Source organism: Zootoca vivipara, chromosome 16, assembly GCF_963506605.1.
Source record: "Zootoca vivipara chromosome 16, rZooViv1.1, whole genome shotgun sequence".
Lineage (NCBI taxonomy): Eukaryota > Metazoa > Chordata > Lepidosauria > Squamata > Lacertidae > Zootoca > Zootoca vivipara.
Genome location: NC_083291.1, coordinates 11,211,323 through 11,223,377, shown reverse-complemented (window position 1 = coordinate 11,223,377; position 12,055 = coordinate 11,211,323). Strand labels below are relative to the sequence as shown.

The 12,055-nt window shown below is 43.2% G+C and overlaps 1 protein-coding gene across 8 annotated transcripts in view; it reads left to right on the top strand.

Moving 5' to 3' along the window:
* Positions 1 to 12,055, top strand: part of NFIB (nuclear factor I B) — a 213,367-nt gene that overhangs the window by 188,047 nt on the left and 13,265 nt on the right. For 4 of the 8 annotated variants that reach the window (XM_035140574.2, XM_035140575.2, XM_035140573.2 and 1 more), the window contains one exon: positions 3,070 to 3,158. The exons of 3 other annotated variants lie outside the window; for them this stretch is intronic. In XM_035140574.2, coding sequence (XP_034996465.2) covers positions 3,070 to 3,158 — 89 coding nt within the window. Of the gene's footprint in view, positions 1 to 3,055; positions 3,159 to 12,055 lie in introns of those variants that run through there. One more of the 8 variants, XM_060268781.1, reaches the window with a different exon arrangement.

Sequence of the window (12,055 nt, the reverse complement as noted above, 5' to 3'; positions counted from 1 at the left end):
GCTGAGGTGTCTACAAACGGTAGTTAGGAGGAGGTGACTTTCACCAAATACCCCTACCACTTGCAGGTACCAATGGCTCTTCCTATATATCCTGTAGCCCTCGTGAGTAGATTTTTATGAGACACAGATGGAAGGGTGATATCTCTCCCCTTATTTCAGCCTCTACTGGATCCATACCATTGGATTCAGCCCGTAACATACTTCTCAGCAGAAGTCTTTCCAAAAGTGCTCCCATGAAGGGAAACACTTTGCAGAATAGGAGATAAGAATATTTTACGGCTTTTACTGCCCAAGTACAACACAACTGAAGGAAACTCGAGAGAAACAGAAATATGATGATGAGTGCTTTTGAGTGATCAAAGCAATTCTTATATGTTATCTCAATAATCCTTAGAAACCTTTGAATGGAGGCCAGAATTTATTATCTATGCATTGAAGCGGGGGGGGGGGCATTATTGAAAGCCAGTGACATGCCTGAGGCCGCCTGGCCAAGTTCATGGCTGAAGAGAGATTTGAGCCATTGACTTCTGGCTCACAACTCTCACACTTGGCTACTATAATGAGCCAGCTTTCTTAGGTAACATTTTTTTATATATATTCTATATTTAGAGGCACAAAAAGCAAATTGATTTGGAGGATGAAATAAATAGCATTATATGAAAATTAAATCAGCATGTGCAGTGCAGTTCCTGCAATCCTGTACGTATTTACCTAGGGAGTTAGCCCTATAAAATGGCCCTTCGCAATGGTGGCCATCATCTTTTTAAAAAACCACATCTGTTATATGCTGAATGAAAAGGTTCCTGTTGGTGCATGTGCTTAGTATAGCGATTTACATGCAGGCAAGTTATTGGGTGTGTATGTATTAATTTTTATATTCTTTTATTTTTATATAAAAAAGTATTTGTATGCAGAGCATATTACCGGTGGCAAATATTACAAGCTTTGCCGTTTTCTTAAATTACCATAGGCATTCAGATCCTATTACATGTGTATTATTTATCATAGTTAATTGGTAAGAGGATCTGAAATTATTTAATAAGGCTAGTGTATTGGCACACTTTCTAAACAATATAAAGGTTTTCTACTAGTTTGATTTAAAAGCTTTTGACATATTTAGCTAAGAGTCTAGTCATATTTTGTGCCAAACCATCCCCGCCCCCCTTACTGTAATTCAGAACACAAAGCATGGCTTGAGTTTTCAGCAATCAGGCAAACCATAATTTCAGGATTCTCACCTGTTCTTATTTCTGTTTGCTCAGCACTCTTAGCTACAGTGTCTTCCAGAAGCAGAACAACAGCTGTAGCTCTTGTTTTTCAGTTCACATATAATTCCCACCCATAACTGGCGCTCATCATAGCTTACAAACCCAATTTTCAAACCTAGGTTTCTGATTCTGGTTTGGTGATCAATTACAAACCATTGTTTGTCCATTCAGACAGCACGGGGTACAATTTGAATTGAGCCTGGTTAGGTTTAGTAGATGATTGCACACAAATATTGCAGATGCAACTTTTATAGTTAAAATGCTGCTCCATTAAACTGCTAGTCGAAAGATGTGTCATATATGTTGCCCCCCCGCCCCCCGCCAAGTTTGGCCCCACATCGACACCAGTGTGCTACTTAAGATCATTGAAGTTCAGTGAGTTCCTTCAAGCCCACAGTCAGATTCACTCTGAAAAATACTGCCTGTAGAAATTGTATAGCAGACACCCACTGTCCTCCAGGCATAATCTCTGGTACTGTAGCATTACTCGAGCATTTCCTATTCTGGGCAGGAATGTCTCTCTTTCTGGTTGATTTTCCTGGTGTCCCTCCCCCACCCCCGATTTTTATTTTTTTTAAAGATCCCTCTGAATTCTTCAGATAACGAATAAAAAAAAAACAGTCAGGGAAGGAGGTCCTTTTCCATTTCTGAAGACTCAAGGGCAGGAAACTCCAAGAGGGTAGCAGTCAGACAGGGTCAAGGCATGGATATTCTCTTGTCCTCAGCATATATGTTTTTCAGGAAAGGACTATAATAAATTGAGCTGCTGTGAAAGTCATTCCTCTAACTTTTAGAGGCACTTAAAGCTTTCCACTGGGGGATGGGGAGGAAGAACAGCTTTTAGGTGCAATTAATTACAGTATTCGTGCTAATTGAATTCAAAGTGTGATTTGGTACTCTTTTAACAGTATTCTTATAGTACTGGTGAGTAGGGATTGAAACCATGCTTTTCCTATGCTTTCTCCGTAAGACTAGATGGGCTTATTTTCCTCAAACATAAACATAATCACTGCATCTTTTCAGGAAATCTGCTAGCTCACTGTGGGGCAGCTGCCATATAAATGGCTGGATAGGGTTACAGGAATAATTAGCGAAGAGCAGTCCTCATGATTTGGTGATCTGGGAAGAATTTGTTTCAGCTTACATGTAATGCTTCTCCACTGTATTTTAAAGTCTTTTAAATGGTATTATTTTGCTTCTAGAGCTAGATTAGATTATTTCACCACTGCATGTTAAGTGATGCCATATTCAGTAACACTAAATTAATCAACCTCTATTACAAATGCCTCCACCCTTCTTGAACAGTAAGATAAGGTCATCATGTAATTTTGGCTCCTCTTTCCTTTAAATTGCATGTCATCTGTGTATCACCAAATGCATGCTTTCAAGATATTGATTTTTTCCCCTCCCCCTGTACATTGAATAATTTTAAGTGGTTTTGCTTTTTTTTTAATTCACTATTGAACATTAACATTTCTTTTTTTTTCCCCTCAGCTCAGTTTATAATATAATTAATTGCTAAATACCGGTTATTCTTTTATGCTTTTATTAATGGAGCAACACATCCAAGTAGCATTTTCTTAATGTGAGAAAAAGTAGGGTTTTGTTTTGCACAAGATGTGTTAAGATTTTATTTTTGCAATTGTTTTTTTGTTTTGTTTTGTTTTTTACACTAGTACTACTACTACTTGGGGATGTAAGGTTTGTGCCATGTAAAGTACTAGTTTGCATGCATTCATTTAAATACTAAAAACTGTAGTACTGCTCGATCCATATCTGACTGCTAGGTTTCAATTGACAGCTGAGGATTTGTGACTGGACCTTGAATCAAAACGGCAGGCATTTATACCCCAGTGGCAATGAGGATACATTGGGAATTACTTGGCAAAGGTAAAATTTTAATTATTTCCAAACCTAAACTCTCTTGGGTTCTTCGTTATCTGTTTCAGGTGTCCTTCAGGAATATATTTGTCAAATCTTAACTACAATATATATAGTATATATTTTGTAACGTCTCCTGAATTACATGTTTTAGATTAGCTGAAATGATGCAAATTGAACTTTTATCAGTTAAAGCACTTGGGATACAAAATGTTGGCTGTCAAGTATAAAAGTTTGTGGAAGAATCAAATTTATGGCTGCATGTTTTGAGGCTTGCAAGTTCATAAGAAGAGATTATATGGGTTTAAAAAATATCAAAGAGGAACTGGTACAAGAGAGCAGTTTAGACCAGGCATCCCCAAACTTCGGCCCTCCAGATGTTTTGGACTACAATTCCCATCTTCCCCGACCACTGGTCCTGTTAGCTAGGGATCATGGGAGTTGTAGGCCAAAACATCTGGAAGGCCGCAGTTTGGGGGTGCCTGGTTTAGACAATGTACTCAGAGAAAACAGTTGATTTGAATTTCAAACATAAGTATGTTTACCGAGGTAAGTTAGAAGTCACATGTCTTAAAACTAGCTTTCGTTTTCATAAAGATGTTTACTCTTTGCAGGTGAGGAAAAAAACTATTTCTACAAAAGACAGGGTTTTTTAAATGGTCGTTTGTTAAATCACGGCTTTAGCATTATGTGTGAACAAGCTAAGCTGCTTAACAATGGTTTGCTTACTGCCAACAAGCCACAATATGAAACCCTTGTTTCTTATAATTTTGGCATGGCATTACATGTGAATTTATCTCAGGGATTATTTCACACATCTTGGCAAAGAGTATATTAAGGTATGTCAACCTTGTCTTGATGATCCTCCTTGTCGAGATCACACAACTTGATTCCCCACCACCACACCACACAATAATGTTAGTATTGTCTAACAACAAGAATCCCTCCCCGGTTCTTGGAAAACCATACAAGGTTTCCAAGGAACCACACGTCCTATCGCATAGGCACATTTAGGGCACATATTCACTCACCGTACGCACAGAACATACCTGTTTCTCACACACAATCATATATACATAGCCAACATATTTCTCCCTATTTGTGTGTGTGCAGGGGAAGGTAGGTTTTAGGGACCCCACACTGAAGGCACCCCGGTGCCGAATAACACTCCCCAAGCATCAGCTGCTGAAGATGGCCATCTAAGTAGGACCAGAACCACTGCAAAGCATTGCTGCCGCCCGCCCCCAAACTCAGATTGCCTCTCCAGGGGGATACAGTAGATCAGGCATCCCCAAACTGCGGCCCTCCAGATGTTTTGGCCTACAACTCCCATGATCCCTAGCTAACAGGACCAGTGTGTTGGGGAAGATGGGAATTGTAGCCCAAAACATCTGGAGGGCCGAAGTTTGGGGATGCCTGCTGTAGATGGTATCAAGAGCCACTGAGAGATCAAGGAAGGTTAACAGGGACACATTGCCCCTGTCTCTCTTCCTACAGAGGTCAGGATTATTTATGAGCCCCTAACTTTTTATTTAGATTAGATTTTACAGTCGTACCTTGGTTTTCAAACAGCTTAGTTCCCGAACGTGTTGGCTCCCGAACGCCACAAACCAGGAAGTGACTGTTCCGGTTTGCGAACTATTTTTTGAAGCTGAACGTCTGACGAGGCTTCCAGTTGGCTGCAAGAGCTTCCTGCAGCCAATCAGAAGCCGTGCTTTGGTTTCTGAGCGTTTTGGAAGTGCAACGGACTTCGGGAACGGATTCCATTCGGCTTCCAAGGTACAGTGGTGCCTCGCTTAACAAATGCCCTGCTTAACGAAATTTCCGCTTAACGAAAGGATTTTTCGAGCGGAGGTTGCCTCGCTAGACGAATTCGTTTTATGAAAAATTCGTCTAGCGAATCGCGGTTTCCCATAGGAATGCATTGAAATTCAATTAATGCGTTCCTATGGGCAAAAAAAAAAAATTCAAAAATTTTCCAATGCATTCCTATGGGATTCGCTAGATGAATTTTTCGTTATAAGAAAAGACCCGTGGAACGAATTAAATTCGTCTAGCGAGGCACCACTGTACGACTGTATTTCAAGATAAGTCACTCATTAGCCTCTTGATATAGACTACTTTTAAGCATTGCAAACCTTGCCCAAATATATACAGAGACAGACTTTAGTTTTGTATGGTTTATGGTTCTATCACATTGTACACTTTAATTAAGTGAAAAACAATAAATTTCCTTCACACACACACACACCCTCCAAAAATATAAGCAACATCCCCCCATATATTTAAAATGCCCAATTTTAAGAATACAAGACTTGAAGGAGTTTTAAGTCTTCTTGTATTTCTTCATTAAGTGAAAACACAGTGGAATGGATGTGGAACTGTTGAAGAGAGGTTCAAAGTGCACAGAATCTTGGATATACATTTGTGCTCACCATGGGATCAGAAAAATGCTCTCTGCATGTGGCAGTTCAGTGAATTGAGTCTTTAGAAATGTTTGACGAGAAGTATGAGCTATGACTTGATATGAGAATTTCAGTGGCTGCCCTCAAGAGTCACACAGTGGTCCCGTCAAGGACCAGCTGGGTGAGGAAGAGTGGCCAGAGGCTGTCTCCCAAGAGCCCCCAGGGAGGGCTCCAAAGATGACAAGTTACAGCCCGGACGGCCTGGTGGTGGGACACTGAGGAGCAGTCAGCAGAAGGGACGAGCTGGGAGCTGATAGAAACAGGAAATGGGAGGGCCTTCCAGGACAGGATTGGAAGCATGTATGCAGGCAGTCCCAGTCTTGCTGACTCTCCTTCTCCTCTGACCCCACACTCCAGGAGGGTCCTGCATTTTGCTGAGCAACGTGCCAGACAGACCCAGAGGAGGAACTCACCCCCTCAACACAGCCTTTGCCTGCTTGGGTGGGAACCAGAGTGAGAGGCTGAGGCTAGAGGGGAGGGGCATGCCTAGAGCTTAGCAACAGCAATGCCTTCATTGGGTTAAGACCAACCAGGAACATTGCTGCGTTGTTGTTTTTCTGATAATAAAAAGCTAATTGCATTCTGTGCCTTCCATGTGTGTGCCAGCTCTGTGGATGACCTGGCTCCTTGACAGGTCCTAGAATGCTTATGATTTGAGCTTGCAGCTACCTACCTCCCAATCAGTCTTGGCTGCACTGTTTTTGGTTGCCACAGGGTTTGATCTCTGTAAATAAGGCATAACACCCTAAATCATTGTTGTACCCTTGAAGGAGCCAGCACAGGACAGCTTGCAGTATTTAAGTCTTTCTTAATTGGCAGTGGCTCATGAGCTGGCTCAGCACTGTGGTAGCCCAGGCAAACTATAGCAACAGGGCCATCTTTACTTGGGGATGCAAGGGGTGTGGGGCACCCGGGCGCCGAATTTTGGGGAGGGTGCCATATGTATACCTACTGTATACCAGTCCCTCTCGATCAGCGGCAGTGAAAAGCAATGGAGTGAAAGTCCCTCCCCCCACCGTCGCTCTGTTACTACGTAGCATCAAATATTTCCGATGAGTCAGGAAATGAAAGCATTTCCCCCCGCTGTATCGTTGTTACAACAAGCCCAAAAAAGCTAAAAACTTTGAGTCGTCCCCCCCCCCCAAAGTCAACATTGGCTTCTGCCAAAAAAAGCTCAATAAATTTTAATTTGGAGGCGGCTAAACTAAATTCAGGGGCGCTGGGTGGATCTTTGCACCCCTGCAGCGCATATGCTAAAGACGGCCTGTAAAGCAACACCAGTTTTGGAAGGGAGACTCTGCAGTGCTACTTCACCACGTAAGCCTTTACTGCTCTTAACATCAAGACTAGTCTTGGACCGGGCTCGGCAAGGTTTACCTCACCTGGGCCGGTTCACTCCAGCAAAGATCCCTCCGCGGGCCAGATTGCGTGTGGCTGCGATTTCCAGCATCTGCGGCTGCGCAGACACGATTTACGGTGGCTGCGGCTGCGCAGATGTGATTTTCAGCACCTGAGCATACGCAGGCACGATTTCCGGTACCGCAGAAGCGAGTCCCCACGCTGCACCGTGCCGGTTTAACGCAGCGCGGGGTGACTCACCGAGTAGGCAGCTCAGTTCGGAGACGGTTCGTGGGCCGGTTAAATGACCCCCATGGGCCTTAGGTTGCCTACCCCTGTCTTCTGTATTAGACAAACAATGTCCATAAGGGAATACAGTGAGTGCATCAGAGAAGTTTTCCCATGCTTTGTCTACTCTCACAGTGGGACTGACCTCCTGAAGCCCCACCCAGGCACAGTTGGATTTCCTTCTTTAACTGTGAACAATTTCACTTCCCAAGAAAACAAAGCACTCAGTTAACAACCGAAAATATATTTGGTGCCCTGGCTTCTTTGCAACCCTAGTGCAGAAGACATATAGGGATGTTCAAACAAACCCCCTAATTCATTCTGTACCTATATGTGTGCGTGTTGGGAGGTCGCGTTGTTTGAACACCTCATTGTTTGAAGGCAGGATGCACGAAGCAAGCGGATTTCTTTTTGGCAGTGTGCAAACCAGATTCTTTCTCGGTTCGGAGCAGGAAAACGTCCTCGGCTTGGGGGGGCGGGGCGGGGAAGCCATAGGAACTGCCTTGTTACAAAATTCAAGCCAACACACCAAATATAAAACCGAAACCGAGTTTAAAAAACCCAGCAACGCCTCAGCAAAAGCGTTTGTGTGCTCCTGAATAATCCGAAGCATGTGGAAATCACAAGTAGGCTCCAGTGTAGACTAGCATTCACGAGGCTCAATTTTTCAGCAGCTACTAGGCTGCTATTAATGCAGGGCTGGGTAGTTAGCAGTTTTGAACTTTGGGTGTTTTCTGCCAAGTCTTTCAAAAAACGGTAACAGTGTTAAGGCGCTCATTGTCAAGGTATTGCAATTTATATTTCAAAACGCAAACCTTTTTCAGTGCTATTTGGAGGGGATAGCTGCTAATTTAATATTACTTTTGCTGTGCCCAGGCATTTCCTTCTTTCTCTTTGTTGTCTTGACACAGAAGTACAGTACAACAGCTGGTTTGTTCTTAGAGCTCCTGAGGAGAGCCTTATTCTCAGAGTGCTGAATTTCCTTTTCAGCTGTAGCCGTAGGGGTGTTCTTAATGTTCAACTTTTTAGAGCGGCATTCTTTGCCCCCACCCCCCAAACCCCTCTAAAGAGCTGTGATGATAATGCTGATAAGGCAGTGAGATGGAATAAACTTTGGCATGTGGGGGAAGGGAGACTGAGAATAGCCCTGCAGATTTCGGATTCTAACAAAACAGGCAAACTTTCAAAGAACTTAATCAAAATTAAGTAACATTGTAGTAGTAGTAGTAGTAGTAGTAGTAGTAAAGTTTGTGCTGCAGTTAGCCAAAGGGTTTGCTTGCTTGGGACAAAAATGCAAATTAAACTTTTGCAAACAAAAGCAACGAAACAAAAACATTGCTGATAAAATCATTAGCGGTGGGGAAAGCTGGAAGGATTTGGTTTTTTTAAAATCAGTTTGTCACTATCTCTGTTACACTTTCCACCCAACTCCCTAATAAAACAAGATGTGCAGAGAATTGTGTTTCCTTTCCATCTAAGCAAACATCTTCGGAACACTTCCTAAGAAATTAATTGTATTCCAGCCAGACTTGCATGCTGCCATCCCACAGGAAATGGGTCAGCAATCCATTAAGATGCCATTAGATAATCTAATTTGGAACTTAATCTCTAAATTAACCATGCTCCATACTTGAAGCATACTTGAGAGAGAGAGAGAGAGAAGTTTGTTTGAATCGATAGGGGAGCCGAAGCGTGAAGAAGCCTGTTTGTTTTTTCTGTAGCTGTGGTCACGTCTCAAGCCGTCTGGTAACCAGGAGAAACCAGACATGATGTAATTCCAGATTGAACTTGAACTTCAGGGACTCAGAATGGAGGAACAATGGACCATAGGAATCAATAATGTCCATTTTCCACATGATTATGTTTGAAGCTTTAAGTTAACCTTTATGGAAGAACCGGCAAAAAAGAAAAAAAGAAAAAAAAACCACAACAACACAAAACCATACAATGTGGCTAAAATGAGGGGAATCCACAGACAAAATGTTCGAAAGAAAGCAACTCCCCCCCCCTAGCTGTACTTTGAGAGTTGCATTGCAGATTCCAGCAGGATTAGAAAAGTTCCCGCGCTGCAGTAAACCAGTTGCTTGTTCTAAGCACTCTTTGTTCAGTTAGGTAGGATAAACTTAATCTTATGTTTCCTGTCAGATGATTTTAGCAGTGTTCTTAGAGAAGGATGAGTATGGTTTTTTTTCTTTAAAAAGTGGTAAGAACACCATTTACCCCTTGATGATTTCAGAATATCATTTTTAAAATGTATGTTTGTCTGTTTGTTTGTGTGTGTATAGTGTCTTCTTCAACCTTGAAACTGTTTTTTATACTGTGATTTGTCTTTTCAGTGAGTGTTTGGCATGTTTATTGAGCAATGAACTACTGTGCAAAATTTATTTAAAAGGTTACAGGAAAGGTGGGGAGAGAGATAGTCAGTACTTGTGTGATTCTTTGTTGTTGTTTAGTCGTTTAGTCGTGTCCGACTCTTCGTGACCCCATGGACCATAGCACGCCAGGCACTCCTGTCTTGCACTGCCTCCCGCAGTTTGGTCAAACTCATGTCCGTAGCTTCGAGAACACTGTCCAACCATCCCGTCCTCTGTCGTCCCCTTCTCCTTGTGCCCTCAATCATTCCCAACATCAATCATTCCCAACATCAGGGTCTTTTCCAGGGAGTCTTCTCTTCTCATGAGGTGGCCAAAGTTGGTGATTCTTACCAACTTTAAAAATAACTTTTGAAAAGGATCGAGGCAAGGTTCTGTCACAGAAACCGAAATTGGCACCCTGGAAGCTGAAATGCTTTGAAGTTAACCTCTTATATGCTATTACAAATGTGAACTGCAAAACATTTATCAGTGCAGCTTACTTTGTTTTAGTACTGTCTCATTTCAAGCAAACTAAATAACAGAGAATTTGCCCTGAATCCAGCATGGCGAGATGTGCTTAGGTATCCCTAAATCTGTGTTGGAATTAGACCACAATTTATTTTTGCCTCATACCTAAAACTACAACGTAACCTTAGGTGTTTTCCCTCTAACACAAAAATAAAACATTGCAAACAAATGCATATATGACCCAAGTCACTGAAAAAAGAAATCACAGGAATAGAGTATATATCCATTCTTGGTGAACTGGTAATAGAAATTCTTCTAACTTTTTTACATAAATATGTGTGGCACTGCCCACACAAAGACAATGAATAGTAGGCTTAAGATGACCTACACTTCTGGGGAACATTGTGATAGAAGTTTGTAGACAGGAGCGAACGAAGGCTAACGGACACCCGGGGCAGGGCAAACCGCCAGCTGCATATGCGTTGTGGCGTCGCTACATAGGGTGCATGTGCAGCGTCGCTACGTACAGCGCATGTGTGCGACAGCCCGCATGCGTTGTACGTAGCGGTTTGCCGCCACCCGAGCGCCGTACAGACGGTGGTGGGATCCTCTGCTCGCGGCTGCAGCAGCGGCGGAGGGATCCCATTACCATCCGTGCGGCGCTTGGGCGCCGTCGGCGACAAACCGCTATGTACAGTGCATGTGCGGCATCGCTACGTACATCTCTCGAATGCCATACGGACGGTTGCGGGATCCTCTGCTCGCTGCTGCAGCCACGAACAGAGAATCCTCCGCATGCGGCTGTGGTGGCGCGGTGGCTGCTTGCGCTGCCACACCCAGGTGGTGGGGTGAGCACCCTGTGGGGTGCCTTCTTGTCACCCCTCCAGACATGGCACCTGGGGTACACTGCCCCCCTTGCGACACCATTGTCTGTAGGTTCCTATTTTCAATTTATTGCCGAATACCCATGTACTTGCATATCTAAAGAGCTAGTGGACATTTGGAAAAATTTCCTACAAATCACTGTACAATTCTAATTTCACGTTTCTTCGCAACAGAGACCCCATAAAGAGGGAAAGTTGGTGAGAAGAACATTTTACTAAATAAAATGGCCGGACACCACCCCAAATCTGACACAGTTATTGGCTCCCATTTCTCTCTCCCACTGTAACTTCTCCAGTCTTTTGGGGAGATGAAAGCTTACAAGCACCGAATGTACTGTCACACTCATTTTGCTTTCTCAGCTAAATAAAGGGCAAAATTTACTTTAGCACTCTTGGATATGTTCTCATGAGGATTATGACCATCAGGAAAAGCACTTGATAATAGTTTTCATTACTTCGGCTTAGAGTACATTCATGGCTCAAGCATGGGAAAATGAGGGACACGTTACTCAGAAGTAGATTTTTCAGTTGAGCCTGGTTTGGACTTGTACGATTATTACCATGATGCGGGGAGTGCTAAATTGTAGACCATGCTTCAGGATATTTATGGAAACCTATTCTCCTCTGAGGGGTTATCTATCGCTTGTTATATTTGCAGGAGCAGCAGTGTGAGAACAGAGCAAGCAACGTTTTGAGAGAGGTCCTCCAGATGTTTTGGGACTACAACTCCCATGCTCCCTAGCTAACAGGACCAGTGGTCAGGGATGATGGGAATTGTAGTCCCAAAACATCTGGAGGGCCGAGTTTCCCTATGCCTGATTTAGGAGCTCACTCCATCAGCGTGAGCATTTCTGCCTGTCTATTGGAATGATCTCACCTCTCCTCCTCTCAAATGCTGTCTGGGGATTCTCCTGACACCCCCAAGCCTGGGTTGTGGGGGCACATGGGGGAAAGAAACCGGGGAAGCCCCGCTGAGCTAGCAGAAGTCCTGGCACAGGATTCCGCTGGCGGTTGAATGTGGCTCAATGTTTGTAGTGGAAACTCCAAGACTTGTAGCTTGAGAGAGTGGGAGATGCCTGCCTTCTGTGTTACAGACTCTCTCATAGTGC